At 43.2% G+C, this 25597-nt stretch overlaps 1 protein-coding gene across 1 annotated transcript in view; it reads right to left on the reverse strand.

Moving 5' to 3' along the window:
• Positions 1 to 944: 944 nt before the first annotated feature.
• map3k22 (mitogen-activated protein kinase kinase kinase 22) overlaps positions 945 to 25597 on the reverse strand; it is a 52904-nt gene continuing 28251 nt past the window's right edge. Inside the window, exons 6-18 of the mRNA XM_049564880.1 lie at positions 23378 to 23477; positions 21759 to 21875; positions 21274 to 21388; positions 17791 to 17924; positions 15936 to 16009; positions 14786 to 14847; positions 13140 to 13211; positions 11971 to 12135; positions 9269 to 9417; positions 9034 to 9165; positions 6975 to 7104; positions 5552 to 5729; positions 945 to 3068 (exon numbers count right to left, since the gene is read on the reverse strand). Coding sequence (XP_049420837.1) covers positions 2840 to 3068; positions 5552 to 5729; positions 6975 to 7104; positions 9034 to 9165; positions 9269 to 9417; positions 11971 to 12135; positions 13140 to 13211; positions 14786 to 14847; positions 15936 to 16009; positions 17791 to 17924; positions 21274 to 21388; positions 21759 to 21875; positions 23378 to 23477 — 1657 coding nt within the window. The 3' untranslated portion in view covers positions 945 to 2839. The remainder of the gene's footprint in view (positions 3069 to 5551; positions 5730 to 6974; positions 7105 to 9033; positions 9166 to 9268; positions 9418 to 11970; positions 12136 to 13139; positions 13212 to 14785; positions 14848 to 15935; positions 16010 to 17790; positions 17925 to 21273; positions 21389 to 21758; positions 21876 to 23377; positions 23478 to 25597) is intronic.

The following is a 25597-nucleotide window of genomic DNA, read 5'->3' on the forward strand; positions in this document are numbered from 1 at the left end:
TGAAAAACTGATGTTTAAAATTGCCATTTGTACATTGACTCCAATTGTTCACATTGGAGCAAAATTCAAAATGCTGTCAAAAATTGAGATAAAATTCTGAAATTTTCCACACATCATCTAACATGACTCTAGAATTTTGTTTTTTTTTCATGAACATTGAAGATTTATTTAGCAAGAATTTGCATGTATATGTTTACAGTACCGTTTACAGTCAAACATTTTGATGCACTGTAGGCTCAGTTTTAAATAAATAAATCAAAAATCTGAGAAACGTAGTTTTTATAGGGCAGTCTGAAGATGCTCTGTAGCAAGTCTGGTGTCAATTGAGCAAAAATTGTGGGAGAAGATAGGTTTAAGAAGTTTTACAGTTTTTGAAAAAACAGAGTGATGAACTTCATAATTTTTAATAGGTTACAAAAGTTTCTTCAGTATTGGGGCTACAGTTTGATGAAAGTTGTGAAGTTGTAGCACGTATGGTTGATTTGTTATGAATTTTCAAAGTTTTGAACTTTAGACGCTTGCTGTAGCGCCACCATCAGGACTATTGGCTTGAGTTTACAGCTGAGGATATCTGGCATGAGACTGGACCTTTGTGCAAAGTTTGATGAGTTTTCACCCATGGGAAGTATGATTTCCTCGGAAGAAGAAAGAAGAAGAAGAAGAAGAATACCTAGGATTACAATAGTGTTCTGGCAGCTTAGCTGCCTGGACCCTAATTAGGAACTAAAAATGGAGGAAAATCTTTCTTTTGTTAGAAAGAAATTAAAACATAAACTCAAAATTTTGTCAGATTTGTTATTATAATAGCACAGAAATCAGAGAGTTTAGTGTAAAAGTAGATATTTGCTTCGTAGAAAAACAAAATAGAGTGAATTCAACTGATTATTTTCATAACAGTCTCAGGCAGTGCGATTGCAAAACAACACAATAAAGTCAAACAGAAATAGTCTTAGACCTTGGATTTATTAAGTTAAATGTACAAAAGATCAATGACTTGATACATTTCATGTTTCAAGGCTTTGTCATTAAGACAAAACAAACTCTGTCCCAATCGAAAGCCTCCCAGCCTTTTCATACTGCCTACCAGCTCTCAGAGACAATCATACATACTCCTGTCTAAATCACAGTACAGTCTACTGTATAATGTTGCTATTTCATCAAATAGATTTGTATATAATGTAAAGAAATTTCATACAAAAGTGCAGAACAATATGTATTTACAGTATAATCTTTTTTTTTCCATATAAAAGAACTTCAGCAAATCCTGTGTGTGCTCTCTACTGAACAGCTGCTCACTTTATTAAGAAGCTTTCCGCTTTGGCAGTGAACGTTTGTGTTTACAAGCAGATTCAGATAAGGCACTGACAAGGGTCAAAAAAAGACTCAATCGTTCCTTAAGTGCCGCTACACCTCCAACATCTCCCCGGTTTAAGTTTCATCTCCACTTCAAAGAGTACAGCGTTCAGCTCCGTGTTTTCCAATGTGACCCTTTTTTTGGCGAGATTATCTCACGTGACATCACACAGAGCGAGGTGTGCTGCCAGGTGGTCAGTAAGTGACCCATTCATATAGTGTGGAAAGCAAAGTAAAGGCATGGGGTGACTGGATTCATACTGAAGTTACAACAACAACAAAAAAATGAGACACTTACTTTAATTTCATACTAACACAATGTGACGTTAATGCATCTGTTTTGGTCTGTGCAGTCTACTGTGCACGAAGCTGCCGTAACATAGAAAAGGCTATAGGGCTCTGAGGTGGCAAAACAATCCGACACGACTAACACTGCGCATTAACTCAGCTTCATGTTTCTGTCTCTGCAACTTCTCTTTGGCCGCTTGATGCGATGGACTCAAGGCTCACTGCATGGGAAGCTGGAGTGGACTCCAACAGTAGTGTTGGTATTGCTTAATAGACATTGATGCAAAGGTTTGGTTCTTTTCTTTTTCTGCCTCACACCACACATTATTCTTTAAGAAATGATATAAAAAAAATGCTTCAAATAGAAAAATATCTCCTCAGTTGATTATCTTGCATGTCGGAAATGTTTCGATGCATGATATCAAAAGTGCAATGTTGACAGTCCTTCTAAAATGGGGCTCTGAGTGCCGTGAAAGCGGGGGGACGCAACCCCTCTACGATGTTTAAAAAAAAGACATTCTTGCTTACAAAGTCTTATTGTAAGGCGTTGACAAAAATACATTTACATTTTGCAGGTGGCAATAGAAAACTCATCGGCTAGGATGACTTTGTATGTGTTATTGTATGCTGTATAAAAATATTTGACCATCTTGAGTTCACACAGCTAACTTAGGCTGATGAGTAACTTACAGTACTATCAGATGTGATCAACGTCACCAGTCAGTCGCGGTGACGTAGCGCCTGGCCCGACCTAGACGCTGTTCTGCGGCAGTAAATGAGTGTAAAGACCCAGAGAGCTTGAGACGTCACCGCTCTCTAACTCTGGCCCCTTGTCCTGCTCTTGTTAAAGGACAGCAGTCTGTAGCGTGTGAGACTGCTAAGTGCTTTCTCGCCAGTCCCCTCCTGGGGCAACACACCGCGACGCCTCGGAGGACTCTGGAGGTCTGACAGCAGTCAACCTGGCCTCTCAGCGAGCGATCCGGGGTTGAGCTAGTTGGTGAGAGATGCAGGGTTCCTGACAAGGCAGACACTGGTGAGAGATGACAGGGCAGGAAGTTGGTGTGATGCTGAGCCCTGGAGCCTGGTGACTGAGAGGTGGGGGGGCGGCCCTGGGGACGGGGCGGGCCGGAGAGGAGGGAAGGCGCCGGGACCGCGGAGGCCTCCCAGGCAAAGGGGAGGGGAGGGGGGTCAGCAGGCCTCAGAAGCCGCCCTGGACGAACGGGTGGCTGAGCAGAACGTCTGCGGTGGGCCGCCACTTCTCCTCCACGAACACCTGCCGCAGGAAGTCCCTGCACGCGTCGGTCACGCCCTCGGGGAGCATGGGCTTCGTAGGCTGGGTGGCGATCTTAAAAATGGCTGCCATGGCCTCGTACTCGGCCCACGGAGGTTTCTGGGTCAACATTTCCACAACAGTGCAGGCGACGCTCCTGAGGACAAACAGAACATCTAATTTAATCACACAAATATCACATCGTATGTAGTTTGATGCATTTATGTTTATATAATACATATTGTACAAACTGGGGTTGTACACAACGGCATTTATTTGATTAAGGGCTGCAACTCATGTTATTTTCTCGATTAACCAGTTAGTTGTTTGGTCAATGAAGTGTCATATACTGGTGGAAAATGTCGACCAGTGTTTCTTAAACCCTAAAATGACGTCGTCAAATGTCTTGTTTTGTCCACAGCTCTAAGACATTCAGTTTACTGTCATAAAGAAGCAAAGCAACCAGAAAATATTTACATTAAGAAGCTGGAATCAGAGAATTCTGACTTTATTTTAGCTTTAAAAAAATAACTAAATAAATAAACCAATTTATCTATTATTAGATTAGCTGACACTGAATTAAGGAATCATTGCAGCTCTAATTTGACAACTGTAACTGGTTTATGTCCCAGTAATACAATCAGCTTTCAGCACTGGCTCACGTACAGATCATACTGCCGATGCAAATAAGGTTGTTTATGCAGCAGGGCATTTTTTTTTAAAGTTACCACAACATCTGAAAAGACGAGAATCTAATGTATCGATACATATATCACATGGTCATATTCATTTAACTTTTTGTGTACTAACAGCAGTGGTGTAATGTCACACAGTAAAAATACTTTGTTACAGTACTTGAGTATTTTTTGGAGTAGTAGTATAATAGTATATTATAAATATGTATATATGTACATTATATATTGCACACATAGTGTATTGGATTGTTTGTGAATATTGCACATAGAGCGTAGTAATGCACCCATGAAAAAAAGATTCATCCTGTGCATCTGAATTTTTTTTATTTAATCTGAATTTGTTCAAAGACCTTATTGCTGTGGGAAAAAGATGATAATAAGTCTGACTCCATGATGGAAGCAGAAAGGGGAGTCGACACAAAAAAGCATAGTAGTCGTGCACATCCAAAAAATATTTAAGGCAGGTGGTGGACCAATAAAAGATAGCAATAAACAACATGAAGAAAGGTCCACAGACTGTAACTTGTGTGTGTGCAATTTATCAGCAGATTGATAAGTGATGTTTTGAGCTAATGCTCGTCTTCAGACTGTAGCTTTGTAAAAAGACACCATCAAATGTCACATATGGATGGGGCGCCCACTGGCTCACCCTATGTACAAAGGCTGTGTCCTTACAGCGGCTACAGGTTCGATTTCAACGCACTGCACCCTTGCTGCATGCCATCCTCCCACTCTCTCTTCCTTTACCGCTATATCTGTGCTATCAAACAAAGGCAAAAAGCCCCAAAACATATCTTTAAAAAGTCACTGATGGATGTACTACAGTGTGCAGCCCTTTCTTCAAGTTGTTAATAGCAGAAAGTCGAGTCCCACAGCAGAGATGGTGAGTAATGATTCAAGGAGGCAAAGATTTGTGACAGGTCACTGCACAGTGACTGCTCCCCTGCAGTGTGTCAGTGCTGGAGGTCGAAGGTTTTCTTTAAATCCTTAAAGTTGTGAAGAACTTGTTTTTCTTTAAATGTGATGAGGACTCTCTTTTTAAGGTGGCGCACATGTTCAAAAGAAATAAACTTCAAAAGTATGACCACTTACTTCTATTAACAGCCTTTATTTGTACTCTACATCTGTAGACATTTTTAAATGTAACTGTAAAATTTTTTTTTACCATTGCTTTCTCCTAAAATGTATTTTTTTCATCATCTTTTTTTCTCTATCACAAATGTTTTAATTGTCTTTTATGTTCAGCATTTTGCGTTGCATTTTATGCATGAATTGAGCTCTATAAATAAAGTTATTATCATTTTACTTTTTAAAATCAAGTAAATTGAATATAATAAAATTACTTTTGATACTTAAGAGCAGTAAATGCCAGATACTTTAAGACTGTTACTCAAAAAATATCCCAAAAGGTGACTTTAACGTCTACCAAATCATTTTCTGGCAAGATATCTGTACATTTACTCAAGTGTGGCTTTCAGGTGCTTCACCCACGACTGACTGGTGGTCATAATCATAGTTTTAGTGCCCCAGGTGCACAACAGTAGGTGGTAAGAGGTTAAATATTTTCATACAATCGAATCTCACGATAAGCTTTATAGGTGTTCATTTTGATTTATCCACCCCTGCCCTGTACTCCTAACACAAGTTAATATTTCTGTTTTGTAACCCAGATTTAAGATGGCACTCATTGTCATGGTGACTGCTATATGTATTCCTGTAACCAGTCTTATTTAACATGTTTTCAGTGTCACCAAACGTACAGCACACACCACCAACACAACTGTTTCCACTCACTTTATTGCCTCACCACCCATTTATTGAGGTAACTTTACAGCTTTTACTGCGACAGTGTATTTCTGTGCTTGTAATAAATATTTTTTTGCACTGCAGCAGTCTAATATCCCCTGTGGGCCTCATTACAGCTCCATCTGATCTTGTTCCTTACCATACATCAGCTTTGCGGCCATAGCCCTCCCCGTTGATGACTTCGGGGCTCATCCAGTAGGGGGTGCCAGTGACGGACTTGATTCCTGTACCAGACATGCAGATGGTCTGGATACGTTTGCTGGCTCCAAAGTCTCCCAGCTTCACGTTCCCCGAGGAGTCCCTCAGGATGTTAGCACCTGGTTGAACGAAGCAAAATGAGCTCAGAGTTATTCAAGAGTCTCCCGAGGACCGTTGATATCCTTACAGGGATACTTTGACAGTTTGGAGGTTCAATTAATGGAGCTGCAGTGTGGGCACAAAGTGCATGTGCCAGCACTGAACAACTTGAGGGTAAACTTTTCCTACGGCTTGAAAGGAGCACTGGCAGACCTATTTATAAAATGTCAAAGGATACCTGTAAGCAGCCTTTATATAAATACAATACAGACTCATATCTACACATTAGAGGAACGCCTATTTGCTTTACACAAATCAACATGAAATACTGAATCAACTGTGCTCCACGTGGATCGAACCCCGACACCCTTCCTTCTCCTTTAGTCATTTTCCGACATGTAGCTGTGTCTATCCCATTTCCTTCAGGCGCTCCGCTTGTTTGATCAGTGACTAATGTACACCATTCGCCACACACTCTCCACACCCACTGCAAGTCAGAGGCCTGCAGAGAGGAGATTGAGAGACTAAATATGTGACCTTTCCTCTTAACTCCTCGCTCCTTTAACCTGTTTCCACTGCCTGTATGCTGTGAGACTGCGCGCCTCTCTAATAAATCATCTTAAGGCTTTATTTGGAACGTTAAATTCACAGGAACTTTATAGCCTACTGTCATGGCTGCGATGCCAAGCTCTATACAAAAAACGCATGTGCTGACAGCTCTTTTACTGCGTACAGAAGAGCTCTTGTGTGGTGAGATGAGCACACACCGTATATTACACATGAAGAGCATTTTTAAGTGGAAAATCCCACCCACGTATGTACTCTCACAGGGCCTGCCTGTGTCCTGTGAGACCTACTATCTGTTTTCCCCCACCAGACGGTATATTTCCCTCTCCTTGGCCGCGGCTGAACGAGGCAGCGACTCCCCAAAAGCTGCGGGCAGCCAAACTAAAGCCTTTCCATCCGGTGTTGAACATTTTTAGACCGGCCGATTTCACCAGCATGAAGCCTAATATATCTCAAAGGGGGGAGTTGAAAATAGCACATTTTTTCCAGGCTCCTTCTGCAGACGGTGAATAACCAAATGAGGAAACGTCAACCAGAATAAAACGAGTGGACCTGGAGTTTTCTGAGGAAACGGTTGCTGCAATATAAACCATGGAGAGAGGCTGTGTACCGTCAGCTAAGTCTGTGTCCCGTGTGGGTGTTCACTAGTTACAAATCCAATTAAAACTCTATCCTGACCTTTGCTTGTTTGCTGTTACCTTTGATGTCTCTGTGTACAATCATGTTGCTGTGCAGGTAGGAGACTCCTTGGAGGATCTGCCTGGTGTATCTCCGTGTCACCTTCTCTGTCAGCGCCCCATAGGCTTTCAGCTGGTCCTTTATTGAGCCCTGGAGAGACAGAGGGTTGAGATCTTTACATTGGCTGCAGTGTTAACTTATACTAGTCCATACCCATTGAGTGCACAGTTGCCCACGTACAGTTTCACATGGTGTGTGTTTGGGATACAGGTCATAGGAAATTATAGATTAAACAGTCAACTGAACCTATTAAGAAGAGCAATGTATTCAGACAGAGTTTTTGTGAATTTGATAGTACGATTGCTTTATCTTATGATATGATGACGAAAACTCTGTCTACCAAGTTTAGTAAAAATCAATGTGACGGTTAGGCCTAGATAAGAAATTAGCTCTCTAGCGCCCCCATTTTGTTTGATGGGGTCAATAATGGAGGGGTCCCCTCAGATTATATGTGGTCATATGTCTACAAAGTTGCGTGGTGATCGGTGAAACCCTTGAGATGTTATACACCTTTATGTGATGAGCCACGCCCTCCGCAATATTCATTGCCTTATAGAAGCTCAGTTTTAGTAAGTTTTCCAACTTTTGCGAAGAGGAAACTTTAGATATTGGTCCCTAGATTATGTTCACTGAGTTTTATGCAGATCGGTCAAACTTCCTAGGAAGAGATCGATTTGAAGTGTTTTTCAAAAACTCAAAATGGCGGAAAATCTATATAACAGGAAGTTATGGGTTCTTGAGGCAAATTTGTTCCTCATGAGGAGAGGCATCTCTGTGCAAAGTTTCATGTCTCTATGACATACGGGGCATGAGATATGCCCATTCAAAGTTTGCAATTTCAATCGGTTGATATAGCGCCCCCCTTTGACCAATTGATGTAATATTGCTTCATTCGCATCCTCCCATGACCCTCTACCACTGTGCCGAATTTCACATGGATTGGCCAAGTCAGTGAGGAGAAAAACGTGGAACAGACACACACACAGGCAGAGTTTTTGTCATTATATAGTACGATTACTGCCACAGCTGTAGGGTATAAAAATATATATCTGCTTTGGAGGGTTGGCATGATGGATATAAAATGCTTCAGCGTCTTTAATATGTATACTTGCAACAACATTTCCGGCTAAAGCGGATTTATTTTGTCTTATTGTGAAAGCACCCCCTGAGCTAATTTTTAAGTACCAAAACAAAGTATTTAAAAAACACAATGTGCTGAAAGAAATCTGCTGGATTTCGACTCCAAACACCTTCAATGTTCTGCATTTCCGTTCATTTCCTGTTTTCAGTTCCTCGCGAGGAAATCGCAGCAGCAAAGACCTGATCCAACACCTGTGACGCAGTTCAGGACTCACGCAGTGAAAACAAAACTTCTCCCTCTCCACTTTCAGCTGTCAGCAAGACACCTCCACAGCTCTGTGGCTCTCAGAGGGACACTCGCCCCCTCTTTCCTCCCCTCCCCGTGGGCGACTGGAGCGTTATCGGTCAGCCACAGCGGTGCAGCCGCGCGGAGCAGTCACACACACACAAACTTGGCTCTGTCACCTCCCCTCTTGCCTCTGCCAGAAAACTCCAGCGAAACATAAACATTCCCAATTTCCAGACAATGTGTGACTAAGACACTCAACGCCACTCGGAGGAAAGAAATAGCCCAGGAAATATTAAAACCAGGCTCAGGGACAGGGTCCACAGGCGACAGCAGCTCATTAAGGCGCTCATTTAGTGAGAAAATGATCTCATAAACTGAGCCGTTCTGCTGACATCAACCACTGAGGACATGTTTGTTGACAGCTGGTGACATTTCAGAATTGGTTTTAAGCAGATGTGACCAGTATGGGTTTGATTTGATGTTTGTCTCTAGACGTCAGAGGACCTATCTCTGCAGCCAGGAACTGCTCAAGATATGACAGACATTACTGGTTATTGTATCTCAATCAAACATCAGGGATTGTTTCCACGCTGTCGAACTACATGAGAGGTTTAAAAATATTCAAATAAATAGCCCCACAGAATACGCACCCCGGGCATAAACTCCACGAAAATGGTGAGCTTCTTCTGCTCAGGGTCCCGAAGACAACCATAGTACTGAACAATCCGGTCATGACGCAGATTCTTCAGCAGCTGGATCTCACACTCCAGAGCGTTCACCTCCTGTGGAAGCATAGAGCAATTGCATATTTAATCTTGAATCATCACTGTTTTATAACACATGCAGTTTGTGACTAATCCAAACGTGTGAGGTGTTCTCTCTCACCTTGCTGGTTTCTTGACAGTCGGTGTCAAAGGGCACCTGCTTGGCGGCCAGTTCGCGGCCTGTGTCGGCGTCATAGCAGAGGTAGACCTCCCCGAACGCCCCACGCCCCAGGAGCTTTCCCTGTCGCCAGTTGACTGGCGCCCTCGGAGCTGCAGAAACAAGACACCACATGATGAAAACCCACCCGTAATTCATTTGCTTGCTGAGCCCCCAGAGGCAGATGGATCCATCGTGATAAACTGATTCGAGAACACACTGAAGCATGCATCAAAATCTGAAACTTGCACAGCAACCTCACCAAAACCAGACGTGAAAAAAATCCACTGCAGGGTCGTTAAACATTCCCCACCGCAGACCCTCTCAGATGGGGAAGCCCCCTGATATCTGAGTCAAACCACGCACGGTCGACCGGAGGGAGCATCTCAACAACTCTCATCTTTACAGGCCCAGACTCCGAGGCTTTGTTTTAGTATTAACAGGCGGCTTTGTGGCCGGGTTAGACAGTTTGGTCTCGTGTGGGTGCGAAGGACACCAGAGACTGACACGTCAGCCACAGACTGCTGAGCTGAGCTTTCGTTTCATGACAAAGACAATTTCTGGGCGGTTCATACTGCGGAGTGAATGAGGACAGATGTGATTAGTAAGCCTGTGGATGATGAGAGGGGAGCTGTGCCTGCTGTGACATACAGTATTACTGTACATCATCTCTACTCCCTCACACAGACTACTTCTAAGAATTAAACATGTTCAACAGCCACAGACTACTTACTGGAGAAGAAATTTGTCTTGTATTCTTATGACTCCTCCATGTTTGACTTTCTTCTACTGGAACAATCAAGTCACACTGTTATTTATCAATTTAAGATCTAAATTCATTTGCTTTGTTCTTATTTATTTTTGTAGTTTATATTCTGTGGTGCACACAGGATGCCTTTCAACAAATGCCAAAGTGCCCAAATAATCTCAAAACAACCTTCTGTACAAGACCTCTGCCCAAATTAAATAGTCTTACACTGGCAAAATGTCTGGAATTATCTCAAAGTGGTCCCTTAAATCTCTCTCAGATTTAACAACAGAATTTGGAATTCCCAAACAGGAATTTTTATATTTACAAATTCATAACTTAAGTACTACTCTCAAAAGAGCAGGCCGACTATCCCTGGGGTTGTCAAGGACGGAGGAGATTCTAATCTACTGTGCTCTGTTAGAACATCATAGTAAGACTTGGGCTTTGACTTTAGTGCTGATCAGTGGGAAAGTATATGTCAGAATGTCTTCTCTTCATTGTCTTGTAACAACATAATTGAACAGAATTATAAATGTATGCATAGGGTATGCACCCCACTACGCATGAGTCAGATATATCCTAACTCATCATCTAAATGTCACAGATGTAAAACATGTACAGGGTCAGTTGTTCATGTTTTCTGGGAATGCAGAAAACTAAAGCTTTTTTGGAAAGAGGTGCATGATCTGACTGTTAAGGTCTTGAGGATTCCATCTGACACTTTGCCGGTACGAAACTAAACAGGACGCTAGAAACCACGTCTGCAAAGATGATCGGCATAATATCACATATCCTCCTGAGACCATCACATTTTGGGTTTACTTAACTTTATGCCTAATTCTACTTAACTCAGACCTGCTGTCCTCATTCATGGACATTTTTTTGTGCCATGTAGTGGTAGTAAGAGCACAATACACTAATCCATGTAAAAACAAGATGGCGGCCATCTCTGCCACGACAGTCTGCAGCCGATCCCGACACAATAGGACGAGGTCCAAATCTGATCACATTTTATGGTTGAAACTTGTTTATTTATGATTTATAATGTTTGAAGTTTAATATGGCAACAAATTTGACCAATCTTAGCAACAGTAACAAGACACTGTTAATTAGGAAGTACTCGTTTGAAGACACTAGGACTTTATGGTCGTCTCGTTTTAGGCCATTGGGACTTAATTATTGTTGACATTGTATAGTTTTTTATACTTATCGGGTCCTACTGATCCCAAAGGTTCAGGTCTCAGGAGGATATAGCAAAGAAGTGTATTTTGCTCAACTGGAACCAGCAAAGACCCCAAACGTTTAATTTGTTAAAACAAATATTGAACGATACACTACAGCTGGAGCCTCTATGGATCTCTGACCATCCACCTCGCCTGCTTACATGTGCTCTGACTCTATGAAGACATGAATCATTTCCACTGACCTTTATTTTTATATTGTCTTCACCGTCTGTGAACTTGTTCGGGGGCGTTTGTAAAAATAAATGTACAATTAAAAAAAAAAAAAGTGGATTTATCTGCTGAAAGAAGAAGTGAACAGCGAGCTTCATTGTTGTAGGAGGTACATTGGTTTCATAAAGCCCACACCTTCGTGTTTACGACTGCACAAACACAGTGGACATATGGTCTATGTATATATTATATGGTTTATAGCACTAAAAGCACTGAGGTTTGATACCCAGCCCTCCTCCTCCTACTCTAAAACAAGTCTGAATGTTCCTCTCATTGTCCTCTGGGTTATCAGTCCGAGTTTATTTGCCTCATTATCCACAGGAACCACACAAATACAACACTAATCAACAACAAAGGCCCAGAAATGCAGTTTATTTAAGACTGTTTATATGTTTGGGAGAAATTTCCCCGTCGGTGCTTCCTGTCCCTGCATTGCAACAGTTCTTAAGGACACTACTTACACTTGGCTGTACCCCGCTGGCAGCTTTTGTCGGTGGTGCGGCCCAGTGAGCGCAGGTCGCTGTACTGCAGCGTGCTGTCTCCGTTGTAACTGCGCGTGCGACTGGAGGGAACCAGCTGAAACAGGTTCTCCTGCGGCATGAAGCTGCGCGGAAGTGTCCTGCGACCTGAAAACAAACATATATTAAAAAAATAGACATATTAATGACTTGACACACGCACACAGGCCACTGCATCTTTTGTTTGCACTGTGATTTCTCACACAGGTGTTGTGCATAAAATGAGCTCTTGGCCAAGACTTAGGGCCAGCCAGAGCAGAGTGCCTCTCGCCACTCCGTCCCACTTCCCCTCAGACAGGAAGCAGGGCGCTGTGTTTTTATACAAGTTTGGGTTCACCGCAGGGAAACGTAAATCATTGCTAGCCAAGGTTAGCCTCTGAGTAAGCAATTACTAGCAGCTGCCTGGAACAGCAAGCCAGCACTTCATGTACCAAATGTACCCGGAGAGCAGAAGAACGCAGATATTCTCAAATATTTCATCTGGAAGCGACAAAGGTGACAAACATATGAGGAGGCACTGTAAAGAATGAGATCCTATATTATGCATCTGAAGTTAAGGGGAGCTACACCCATTTTCAGAATGCACACGTCATTCCTATGGTGTGAGACAGCCCAGAAATACATGCAAACAACCTTCTTTAAAATCCAAAAACTAGAGTGCTAGAACTCAAAATTGTGATGCACAGGGTGTGAAGTCTGGAGCTGCTCCATAAACAATGAATGGTGAAAGACACAGAGAGCACCCAGGGGAGTGCTCTGACTATATGGGTGCATTTTCTGTTTCAGAGCTGAGACTCTACAATAGAATAAAGCAAACATTCTGTGGCTCCAATTCATTGTCTATGGAGCAGCTCCAGACTTTAAACCCTATGACATCACAACTTGAGACTTCCCTCTCTGGTTTCTGGCTTCGAGAGAAAGCAGCTCATGTTCACAAATATTGAACTTTCTTAATTTAGGTGGTGTTCCCCTTTAAAAAATCTGACCAGATGGGAGTGCCTGGTGGTGGCATGTGAGACTGTTTGTGTTGTCCTGTGGACGTTGCAGCATATCTGTTTAATCTGTGCAATAATGGTGGTGTTGTTATTGCTCTAGTAAAGCCGGTTTCTTACGGTCTCCGTAATCCTTGCTGCGATTGGGCAACTGGAACTGGCGAGGGAAAGTCCCTCCTTTCCCGTGGCGACCTGAAGAGGGAGCAATGAGGCAGAGCTGTCAGTTTGGAAGTAATCGAAGCCTCGACAATGACTGAATTCTCCTCTTACAGTTACAGTACTCCTCAATTTGCAGCTTAGTGCTCATTCAGGTCTCAGGTTCAGTAATGCAGGTTTAATTACTTGGAGCTAATCACACACAAACACACTGATGCCTAATAAGATTACCAGAGTTTCACATTTCAGCTGATCACATCTGACAGTCACTACGCTGCGTTTGCTCATCTTGGCATGTCAAATCAAAGTTCAAAAGCAGCGGGATGGAAGACAGCTTTTCACACACCAAACAGAGCTGTTGTATCGCCTCGCTGCAGCCAAGAGAGAAACTGCAAACAGCTCATGTGTGCTAGCTTAGCCTTAGCTCTGAACCCAGTGGAGCAGTAACTAAAGGCAGGTGGGGAGCACTGCTGACGCAGGCGAGCGCTGACACTCACTCTCTCTCATACACACACACACGCACGCACACACTGAATGGAGAGCAGTGGAGCCGCTTGCAATTGAAAGCAGCTGTTCTGTCAGATGACTGCCTCCCCTCGCGCTGTTTTTGTGGCTGTATCCCATGGAGACGGGAGTTATTTTTTGTGTTTGGCAGCGCGGGATGGAGAGGAAAAATCTACTCACAGGGAATGGTAAACAAATACTGTAGCCCTCAGCAGGAAGGGCCACACAGCTTTACATCTGGGGGGGGGGGGCGTGCATGCGTGTGTGTGCAGGCACGTGCATGCATGCGTGCCCAAGTGAGTCTTTAAGTACTGCTGCAGCTATGTGAAACCCCCATACTCCCAGTCTGTGTACACAATGTGCAGCACTCCCCTTTTTTAATTTACAGCACGGGGGTGGTGCAGGAGAGAAAGAAATGACCAGATTGGGAGAGCTGCTGTGGTTTCGTCTGTTCACGAGGATTAGCGTGGCGTTATCTGTCATCCTGCTCTATTTGATCTGCGTTCTGAAGGAAAAGGGACAGACAGGGAGCCCAGGGACGAGGAATAGACGAGAAGGAGGGAGGGGGGGGGCATCAAGAGGCGATGGGACAGGGAAGGGAAGTGATCATGAAAAGACAGGAAAGCAGCAATGTCTGAGTTTGAAAAAAAAAAAAACGTCAGATGACGATGGGAGATGGGCTGAGACAGACAAATGAGATGGACAAAGGGTACACAGAGGAGACTGTGTGGAAGATAAAGCAGGAAGAGTTATGATGCTATCACGCTCCCTTCATCACCTCCTGAGACACAAGATATACAACCAAGATATTAAATATCTCCACAATAAGCCATTCCTCATTTTAAGTATTTACTCCCAGATAAAAGCATCAAATAATATCATCTCCCTTCTCATTAGTAATCTCAGGAGGCTTTTTGCAACAGGGGGGATTTTCAGATAATCAGGAGCTTTAGGTCTTTTTTCTCTGAAACTGATTGTACGGTTATAATTACCACAGAAGTACAAAAAAAGTGAGAACAGACAAAACTTTCTAATAATGAAAAAGCTTTTTGCACCTCAGCAGAGAAGCAGTTTTTTACACCTGGCGCAGATTTCACCCCTCTTACCTTTGTATTCGTAGTTGAGGTTCAGGTAATTATTGTCACGGTTGTTCTGTGAGAACGGAGGACTGAAATGACAAGAGAACAGGAGGGGAAAGAGTTGAAGAAAATGGTTTGCTATTTGAGTCTGTAATTTCCCCTTATCTTCAAACAGAGTCTGGCTACAGCTGCTGGTGTGAAACTTCAGACTGTAAAGCACAAAATGCTTCAAAATGACTTTTAGCGTTCGAACTACTGCGCCCTCCACGGCGATTGATGTTAAACAACAACGTGCTGAAATAGAAGAGATAAGCTGGGTGTTGAGAAGCTCTCTGGAGAAAGAGAAAGTGCTGCTAATTTGCTGAAACGCTGAAACTTTCTATCATTAAATAATGTACCCCCCCCATGCCTGGCTGTCTGTGGCCAGCCCTGCCCCGACAACCCGACAGAGAGTGACGTCTCTGTTGACTGCAGGGCGGCGCGGGGCCACGAGACCCTGGATAAGGGGCACGCATGCCCGCTTGCAGGGAAAAGTTCCATGCACTCGTTTCCTGCCATTGTTCTGCAGCCTGGAGCCCAGATAAGCCTCGTGCAGGTAGAGCTGTTTCCGTCCTACGCTCGCTCTCAACCTCACTCTTGCTCACTTTTCTCGTCCCTTTGATTCACGTTCAGACTTTTCACTGTTCACCCCCCCGCCGCCCCCCGTCTTCCACTTCACTCTCACTCTTTTGCCACTTTTCATTTTCTGGCTCAGTTTCCCCCCCTCTCATCCAGCATGTTCTTGCTCACTGTTTCACGTCTCTCTCTCTCTCTCTCTCTCTCTCTCTCTCTCTCTCTCACACTTGTGATAACTGAAGAATCCAGGCGTCCAGATAAGAGTTTTGTTGCCATGGCAACAGCAAAGTGACTTGATTCCTCCCAGCACAGGCAGGGTCAGAGAGCTCTGCCGGCCTTTAACACTATTTACAAACTCCTCTGAGAGCCTGTTGTTGCTTCTATGCGTGTTTGCAACATACAAGATCGCACCCGAGGGTGTTAACACCAAGCATGGAGGCTGTGATGCAAACCAAGTCCCATATCTCTGCAAGCAAAGCCGCTCTGCAACGTGAACGTGTGCATCGCAAATCTAAATCCACACAGGCAAGGGTCGTAACTCACATGTCGCAAGATGACTCACCTGTCCAGTGCTTGATCTATTGATTGACAGCTGCTCGACAGTGAGTTGTCTGCGCTCCCGAAGGGATCCAGCATCTGACGGACATAATGACACAGGAGAATCTGGGGTTAGACAGCATGCAATCATGTGGGAGAGAATATAAAGCAGTACAGATAGAGCAGTGTGTATAACTGCAAGTGGGGCATGTGGTCATATGTTAAAGGATTTTACACAATAGCCAAGGAAATCTGTCCCTTCTAAGAATCACTATCCTGGGAGCTTCCTGTTTCCTAGAAAGATGATTTATCATGGGTTTTAAGCACGAAACGATTGCCCAATTTGTTGTGCTGCACACAATAATAAATAACAGGAAATAACATTTTAAAACAGTCTGGTTTGAAAAAACAGTCAACTTGATCTTTAAACTACGTAACAATGAAATAAAGGACATTCATTCAGCCTAAAGGGTTTAAAAATGAACTGCTTTCTGTTTTTGTTTCCTTTAATAAATGGCCCTATCAGGAATGAGACTCTTGAGGCGTCCGGCTTAAAAATAACAGAGGCAAAGACGCATTACAAGTACAGCAGAGCTGTATTCCCATAACTGAGTTAAGAGAGGCAAAGAGCTCTATGTTGTGTTAAAATCTTTCAACACATCTCAGGGTAAATTATTCTGTGTGACTGACTGCTGGACAAAACCTTTACAAAGAGCCAAATTAGAGTGTTATAAAGCCAATATTAGCTGCTGCAGTACATTTATTAGGATTGCTACAGTTTCAGTATGCTGTCAAGACTAAAAACACGATTAAATAAAGCTCACTTGGCTGAAGATGGTTAAAATGAATGACTGTTTTTCTGGTTTTGCTTTGACACATGACTCCCTTAAGATGTCCTAGTTTAAAATAATGGAAAAGGCAAAGGCAAACAAGTAAGTCCAGCAGAGGTGAAGGGAAGTCAGACCTCTGTCAGGTTAAAATCATTAAACAGAATTTTTCTGTGTGTACTCGGGTCACTCGCCAAGTATCTTAATGTTTGCATGTTCTCCCCATGTCAGCATGGGTTTTCTCTGGGTACTCCAGCTTCCTCCCATAGTCCAAAGACATGCAGGTTAATTGGAGACTCTAAATTGTCCATAGGTGTGAATGTGAGTGTGAATGGTTGTCTGTCTCTATGTGTCAGCCCTGTGATAGTCTGGTGACCTGTCCAGGGTGTACCCTGCCTCTCGCTCAATGTCGGCTGGGATAGGCTCCAGCCCCCCCACAACCCCCAACAGGAGGTTACATGGTGCTTATGATGGGCTTCGTCTTTCTTTCTTGGCGACAGATACTGCCATCTCATCGGTGTACACCGGCGGGTGTTCTCCATCATAAAACACCAACCTTTTAACGACCAAATCAAATTCCTACCAATGATATATCCTGCCTGCCTATCACTCAGAAATTCATCATGATACTGAAGCTAGATGCTCTGGAATTTCATCTGGTCTTTAGATAGGAGCCAAGTTAGAAGGTTAGGAGTGTTCGTCATTACTGTGCTTTACTGGGAACGCTCAAGTTAGAGCATGTTCACATAGCTTCCCATTTCGAGTAAACTAGCAAGTTTCCATTCAGTATATGAAGAACATTGACTACATGAGAATTTTACATTACTTTTTTTTTTTGGGGGGGGGGGGCATTTTTAACCTTTAATAGATAGGACAGACAAGTGTGAAAGGGGGAGAGAAAGAGAGACATGCAGCAAAGGGCCACAGGCTGGATTCGAACCCAGGCCACTGCAGCAACAGCCTTGTACATGGGGCGTCTGCTCTACCACTACGCCACTGACGCCCCATACCTGAGGCTTTTTAATTGTCTTTGTCCTGTGGACATGCTCTTACATTCTGGTCCTGTGTCTCAGGGATGAACTCGCCCTCACTGTGGATGCTGGTGTAGGAGCCCTGGCGGGCAATCTGCTGCTGCTCCTCAGGGACACTGCCAGGAGGCGGGGACGTCCGACCTGTGTGCAAGGAACCTGGGACAGTTTGAAAGGGTGGAGGAAGGGGAGTAGGGAGTTGCAGGGAGGGGTATGGAAGAATTAAGTGCAAAGAAGGAAGAGGAATGTAAAATCAGAGAACAAAAGGAGACATTTAGAAGGCGAGAAGGGACGGCGGGAGTACAAGGGGAAGATGATGAAGAGATGAAAGCGAGGGGCAGAGGGGAGAAAACAGCGTCACGGTGTTATTCATGGGTACAAGTTCAACAGTGCCAGGACTACGAGAAGTGATTTACTAAACCACACTGCCGCCACCTCTAACCTCAATTACTGTGACAAACGCTCCCCCGGCTGAGCTGCAGCGGAGACTGAGCACTCGTCCTTGACAGTATTAGAAGACCTACTGAAAGTCTGGCTGAGCTGACAGGAATACTGAAAAAGTACACAGAGGGCAAAAGGCGCCAGGATGCACAGGAATGGTTAAAATATCCGTAAACAGTCTGGTTTCTTTTTCTTCACAGTTAAGTTTCTTTCTTTCTCTGTCCCATCTCGCCATCCTCTCCTCTCCCCCTGCTGCTATACGTCATTGAGGTACCCGGGCTCACATCACATCTTCACTCAACCATCCACTGTGACCGCTCTCCTGTCACCTCTCATCTGCCACCACTCCCTCCACTTCCATCTCTCAGCCTCTCTGACTTGTGGCTGGCAGGGGAATTGATAGAGAGCCGGGTAATTCTATACAATTTATACGACCCAGGATGGTGATGGCGATGATGTTATTGGGGCTACATGAGAGAGATTGGCGTTGACAGTGATCATAAAGAGCTTTCAGCTGCTTTGCGAAAATGCAAAGGAGTGTGGGTTGTTTCTGTATGTTTCTGAGAGATGTGACTGCAACATTGACCTTTCTGGGTAGACCTGATATAAGTGGAATGAAAAGATTCAGACACGGGAGACGGGGGAGAGCTCAGTATTTCACAGAGCAAAATAAACCTTCACGCTGTGTTACCAAACAAGCCAGGAGGGACGGCAGACCTGGAGTGTACCGTGTTATCTAGCCAAAGAGTGTGACGTGACAAGAAAAGGACCTTTGTCTGTCTTAAAGGAAGAGTTTGACATTTTTGCTTTCTTGCCAAAAGGTAGATGAGAAGATATACACCACTCTCATGTCTGTTAAAGTAATCTGATAAATATAAAGCTATGCTGAATGGACCGCAAGTAACTCATGAATGTGTCAAGTTTACAAGAAACAAACTTTCTTTTCATGTACAGTGAATATGTGCACAGGAAAGTGTCGTTTCCTGCTCTAGACTGACTGAATAACAGACAGCTACTCAACAGAAACAGCAAACTAGCTTGATGACATGGACAAAGGTAAGTATGACGCTGAGTATTTTAAACTGTGTGGACCTTGAACTAATGACTAAGGACAAATCTGGACCCCTTGGCTGGACCAGTGGGGAACCACTGAGCTAAACTAACTGCCTGGAAACTGGTTTCTGGTCAGATTACACAAACAACATATACATTAAGGAATGAATACTCAATTTCGTTTTGCCTGGGGCCACTTTTGCAAAAGGACAAGAGGCCAGGGGCCAGTTAAAAAACAAATATTAATTATCAATACATAAATAATTAGCCTGGATCTCTGTTGAGGGGTCCAAGGGATCCTGCCCCAGCACTGTTTTTGATAAACAAGTTCTATTTTGATGCATTTCAAATGTTCTTTAACACTGATTTACATTCATAGTACCAAAAAATGTGAATCAGTTTACTTTAATTGTGAATTAGAAAATGGTCAATAGGACACCCAGCACCCTATTGTCGGCCAGATTTGACCAACTGGCCGTAAATTGATTTATTTAGAGAGCTAAACATGCTGATAGACATTTTTTGTTAGGCATATGCTGTTACCGTAGGTTAGAGCCAGGCTATCTTTTTCCAGCCTTTATGCTAGCTACGCTAACCATCTGCTGGGCATTTTCAAAGTCTACTTCCAGTCTGTTTTTGCTACGGGACTATGGCATCGGGGGAAAGATCACCTCTGGTATGGGTTGTAGCACTGCAGAGAACTGTTCGGAGAAGTGACAAATAAGATTGTCTTCTTCGTTATGGCATGTTAACATGCCAATGTGCTGCAGAGCCTCCATGTGACTGGTTGTGCGACAAACAACACTGAAAAAAAATCCAAATTTTACCAGTTGAGGAATCGCAAAGGAAAAAGTGTCTGGTAGCCCTCAAGAGGGCTCATATAAGCACCGACGGGAGTATTAACCAAAACAGACTCTGGTCCACCAAGTCAAATTAATATATTTCTGTCTTTTCCCTGACGACCTGATTAAGTTGGCAAACTTTTCACTAGTAGCTAGTAGTTTGATGAAACGTATTTGCATGTCCAACTGTCTCAGACGAAGGTGTGTTGGAAAATGTCCCTCGAGTCTTTGAACAGAAAATCCCGCATGCTGCTCTTGCTCATCTTTACGATTTATTAGTAACACTAACGTTTCAGTCTCACTGGGCCTTCGTCAAGAAAGTTCAAAAACATGGTAACGGTCCAGGAGCACTGAAACCATAGTGCTAGTAGCTTTTTAGAAAGAGTCGCTAAAGGGGTCTGAAAAGTCGCTTAATAGTAACACTGCTGTACTAATGCTCGTACTTTACTCATTATTTAAGCTAGTACAGAGGTAGTGGTGTCATGTAAAACTAGACAACCTAAGGTATCCAATGGCACCAACCATGTCATGATAGCAAGCATGAGGGCAACTCTCCTCTTATATCTTGCCTTTGAATTACCAGACAGGGCTTTGAAATAGTCAAACATGATGGCCTCAATATTCTTCAATAATATAATAGCTTTGCATTTGACAAACAGATATGAGAGTGCTTAGGATGTTCTCATCTAACTCTTAGGGAGAGAGTGAATAAACATAGGCTGCATTACACCTTCAACATCCGAGGATCAACACTTCTTGCGTAACATCTTCAGAATCAAAGTGCAAACTAATCAAGGTGATGATGCAGACCGAGAGCTGCTTGGTATGAGAGCAGACACTTGTCCTTGCTTTGACCTGACATCTCTCCGGCTGTTAAATTTGTCACTTTCACCTCCAATTTGCATTTGTCCACTCTGACAAAGCATGTCCCTCATCTCGCCGTTGACATTGCTATGACTTTGGCGTCGCTCTGTGTTGTAAATTGACACTGACAAGCCACCCATGAGGCCTTAGCAGGTGGGCAAGAAATCTCGGCATCAGCAGGATTTGGTTCTTTGCTTTTTTGCTTTTTTGAGAAATTGCGTCTTTACAGCTCCTGATAGAGCCGTAATGGCATCCTGATTGGTCCATCAGTTTTTCATTCTTGTGTGTGTTTCTACATGGCAGCTCACCTGTCGAGTGTTTGCGCACTCTCTCCGAGCCCTTGAGTAGGGAGCCCTTCAGATCTCCCAGTGACCGTGATGACTTCATCTCGCTCTGTTTGTCCCTGCTGTTCACCTGTAGGTACTATAAAGAGAAAACACATAGGAAGTAAAGCAAGTGGAGAAAAAGGAAAGAACCAGGAGGGGAAGTGAGGACGGCATGACATCATTGTTCAGTTACATCATGAAGTCAGAGGGGGAAGCTTGTTTCCTCTGAGTTACTGTGTTCAGCAAACAGTAGCTCTGATGCAGTTTACTCACTTCAGAGGTTACATAGTTTTAAAAAGAGAATGACATCATGCAGCTGAGTTCACGCTAGCTGTCAGCATGTGACTAACCTGCAGCTGTTCTCAATACAGTTGTCATGGTTACTATTTAAACACAGTGACATCACTTCTTTATTTTGTGTGTCTCAGTGATCAGTTCATATCTGCAGTATGTTGTTAGGAACTCACATGGTTGTTCTTAGGGGTCTTTAGCAATATCCTGAGCAGCCCATTGGCCCCCGAGCTGCAGCTCAACGTCAGCACCGCCTGATCCAGGTCCTCCTGGGTCTTCAGGGGCAGCAGCAACTGAAAGGACAAGAAAATATACAGCACATGACCTTTAATTCCCCATTGTTCCAGAATGGTGGCATGTAAGACCATCAGGGCACGCATGACGCACTGTAGATGTTGTGGTTGTCATGTTAAAGGGGACCTATTATGCTCATTTTCAGGGTCATACTTGTATTTTGAGTTCCCACTAGAACATATTTAAATTCTTCAATGGTCAAAAACCATTTTATTCTCCTCATACTGTCTGTGCTGTAACACCTGTATCCACCCTCTGCCTGAGACACTCTGCTTTAGGTCTTCCACGCCTTGGTATCTCTGTATCGTAAATGCAGCTAGGGAATGACTGTATCGAAATATAGCGGCACTTTGTACCAGCAAAATCACGGATAAAAGCTTTTAAACCAATATATTCACAACCGTAAGTTCCAGTAGTAACATGAATAAATGAAAGACTTTCTTTCAAAACAAAACAAAACAAAAAACTCATATTATTTCAACAAATTCCCAAATTTAATATACAACTATCCCCAGTCTATTTACCACCCAATTAAATATATAAGTAATAACCCAGTTTATCTACAGTTCAAGTACCACCCAGTGTTACAAAATAAATATGCACTCCCCCAACACAACCTTTCCTCATCTATATATCTGCCAATCTGCCAATGATTGCAAATTGCGGAGAAATTAACAACATCAGCAACCAAAATTACATCTTTCCCTGACGTTAGCATGTTGCAGTGTAATTGCAGCCGGGGAATGACTATCGAAGTATAGCAGCACTTTTACCATGAAAAATCACCAATAAACGTTTCTAACCCAAAATCTTCACAATCACACATGTTCCAGCAGGAATATGATCTGACATTGTGGAGAAGTTAACAATATCAGCAACCAAGATTACATGTTTCCCTGACGTTAGCATGTAGCTACATGTAGCAGTGTAACTGCAGCCGGGGAATGACTGGCATAGCAGGAATTTCTACAGTGAAAAATCACCAATAAAATCTTCTTAACACAACCAGACACAATACAGCAGGATTATGATCTGAAATCAGGGAGAAATTAACATCTAAAACCAAGATGACATGTTTTTCTGACGTTAGCATGTGGCTACATGTAGCAGTGTAGGCTATGTAATGTAAAAACTTGCTGTCAGCATGTAGGCAAAGAAGTAAAAAAAAACTCAGGATGGTCTGAAGCCTAAGGATTTTGTTCACATGGATTACTTTTGTATGTATTTTATAAATTTAGCCATGTTAAATATGAATATCTGACACTGTGTTAAATGTATGACAGAAAATAAGTAAAAGAATCTTATGTGCCCTTTTAAGCCTTGCTAATCTACAAAAAAAGGCTTTTTCTAAGCTCTCGAGACACTGACAGTATCTTACTGCAATGGAACCTAGATAAAGTATTAGCTACTTTTTTGTTTTCTGAATGCTTGTGACATTCTTAATTAGACCCATATCAGCCGCCAAGGCTCTTAACTGAATGTCTGCTAGTTGTTTTTGTACCTCTTTTTCCATGAAGAACATGTCCATCTGCTGGCCAAAGGCCTCGGTCACTTTCTGCAGCAGCTCCTTGATCTTCAGCGGCCTCTGAAACGGGATGATTCTGGGAAGCAGAGAACATTGGCGGGGTCAGAGGTCGGAAAAAGAAGCCAGTGTTGTGTCTAGCTGTGAAATTCAGGAGCTCAGAAACTGAAAACCACTGTGAGCTGGGACTTTGACAAAATCGCATGTGACTGGCAGCTATACCTGCTCATAGTTAACATGTGTGTTAGAATTTCTTTACATGGCAACATGACACAGAGGGGAAAAAGGTGGGACAGGAAGAAGGAGATATTCTATACTGGTGTTTAGATTGGATGACCATGTAAGAATGTCTTCCTAATCCATTTTATGACAGTGTTTCTATGGTTACAAGAAGAGAAATGGGCAGGTCATCTGGGTCAAGGAGAGGAGCGAGCTGATGCCAAAGGGGCATTAATCAACCCAATACAAACACAAAGTGCCAGAGTGACCCCCCGCTGATGTATATGAATGTCTTATCTACTGTCCGCCTACGTGTACGACTGAGTGTGCCCACTCAGTCTGTCCGAGCTTATCAGTGAGTGTTTGTAGTGAGTGTATATATGGATGCGTGCGTGTTTGTAAAGCTCTACATGCATGAGTGTGCTTCCCAATCAGTGTGTGCATCGGCCACTGTTTCAACACCACTGGGCCTCTCCACTAAGCCGGCACAAAGGCAGATGGGAAACTTCCTGAGAGGAAAGGGGAAAAAATCTGGAGCGGCAGCAAAAGCAGCAGGATGTGTGTCTTTCCCTCCTCTTTTAAAGAGTGACAGATACAGAGACGTGGAGATATTTACAGACTGTGAGAGAGAAAATAAAGGAGACAGCCTGACAAAATAAAAGGAAAGAAAGAGAAAGAGATTCTCTCCAGCACTTCTTCTCCTCTCTTCTTTATCCGTCTCCCCTCACTCTCTGCTTTTGAAGAATCCGTAGCCCACTATCTCTTTATAGTATCCTGATAAAAGGACTTGTTTTTATCCCATCATTTCCTCATCAGAGGCCAAAGCTCTGCCTATCTTAATGACTGCTCATTGGTTCCCTCATTTGAGGAGAGCATTCTGGGAAGAGGGAGGCCTGCAGATCAGAGGCGAGCAGCAGCACAGCTAAACGCTCTCCGTCTCTGTTTATACTCGATGATGATGTGTCTGATAAAGAGCTGGAGGGATGTGGAGGAGGGGGGAGGGGGGTTGTGAGGATGCTGCTCCAAAAGATATGGCTTTCCTTCCTCTGTGCGAGCATGTGGACGCACAGATCTGCCGAGTAGAAAGAATGCTTTCACACGTCTCAGCACACTCTCTCTTTCTCTTAGCCTTTCTCTCATGGACACAATCACATCAGAAAAAAAAAAAAAAAAAACAGGTCTGGCTCAGTTCCTTCACTCTCTGGCAGAAGACCCTGAGGCAGAGCCAGGGGGAAGAGAGAGACACAGCTCCTATTTCCTGCCCCAAACCTTCAGCGCTTGCCAATGAAAAGAGAGAGCGTCCAATTAGATTCCATTGTGGACAGACAACACGGTTATCCTGACTCAGGGACTCCTAATACCTTAAGTGCTGTGCTCAGATATAACTTGTAATTCACACTGGTGCTGTAACTTGGATTATGATCATACAGTTGAGTTTTTTTTTTAAATAAAAAAACATAAAGATTTCACCTTTGTGTTCTCAGAGTGTTATTGAGAACTTGGCCATAAGTGCCGTCATAATCAGATTCAGGTTTTCTTGCTTAGCAGCTCGAGTTGAAACGTTTTTTGACAAAGGCTCAGAAATGTAGTTCAGTTGCCTTTTAATTTAACAAGCTTTAATGGGATTTTTATTGTACTACTGCCTGTGTTTTGTGTCAAGACTGTAAATGTTATGTTTTGCTGCTTTTGCCAATGCTACGCTTATATAATTTTCTCTAGACATATAAACATTAAACCTGCTGGAAGTGATTTTTTTGGCCACTTGTAGGCAGTGGGGACAAGTGAAAACGCAATACTGACATATTGCATTTTCAGATGATATGGCAAACATGCTAGCAAACAGCTGCATTTGTACACATCCTGCGCTCATTTAGAGTCATGTTTTTGTCCACTTGATGAATGCAAGTTAACATTTACTCTTTCTTTTAGCTCTGTTTTTGTTCTCCACCAACTCTTGGAAAAAGTATCGGGCTCTTTAGC

This window comes from Epinephelus fuscoguttatus, linkage group LG21 (assembly GCF_011397635.1).
Source record: "Epinephelus fuscoguttatus linkage group LG21, E.fuscoguttatus.final_Chr_v1".
Classification (NCBI taxonomy): domain Eukaryota; kingdom Metazoa; phylum Chordata; class Actinopteri; order Perciformes; family Serranidae; genus Epinephelus; species Epinephelus fuscoguttatus.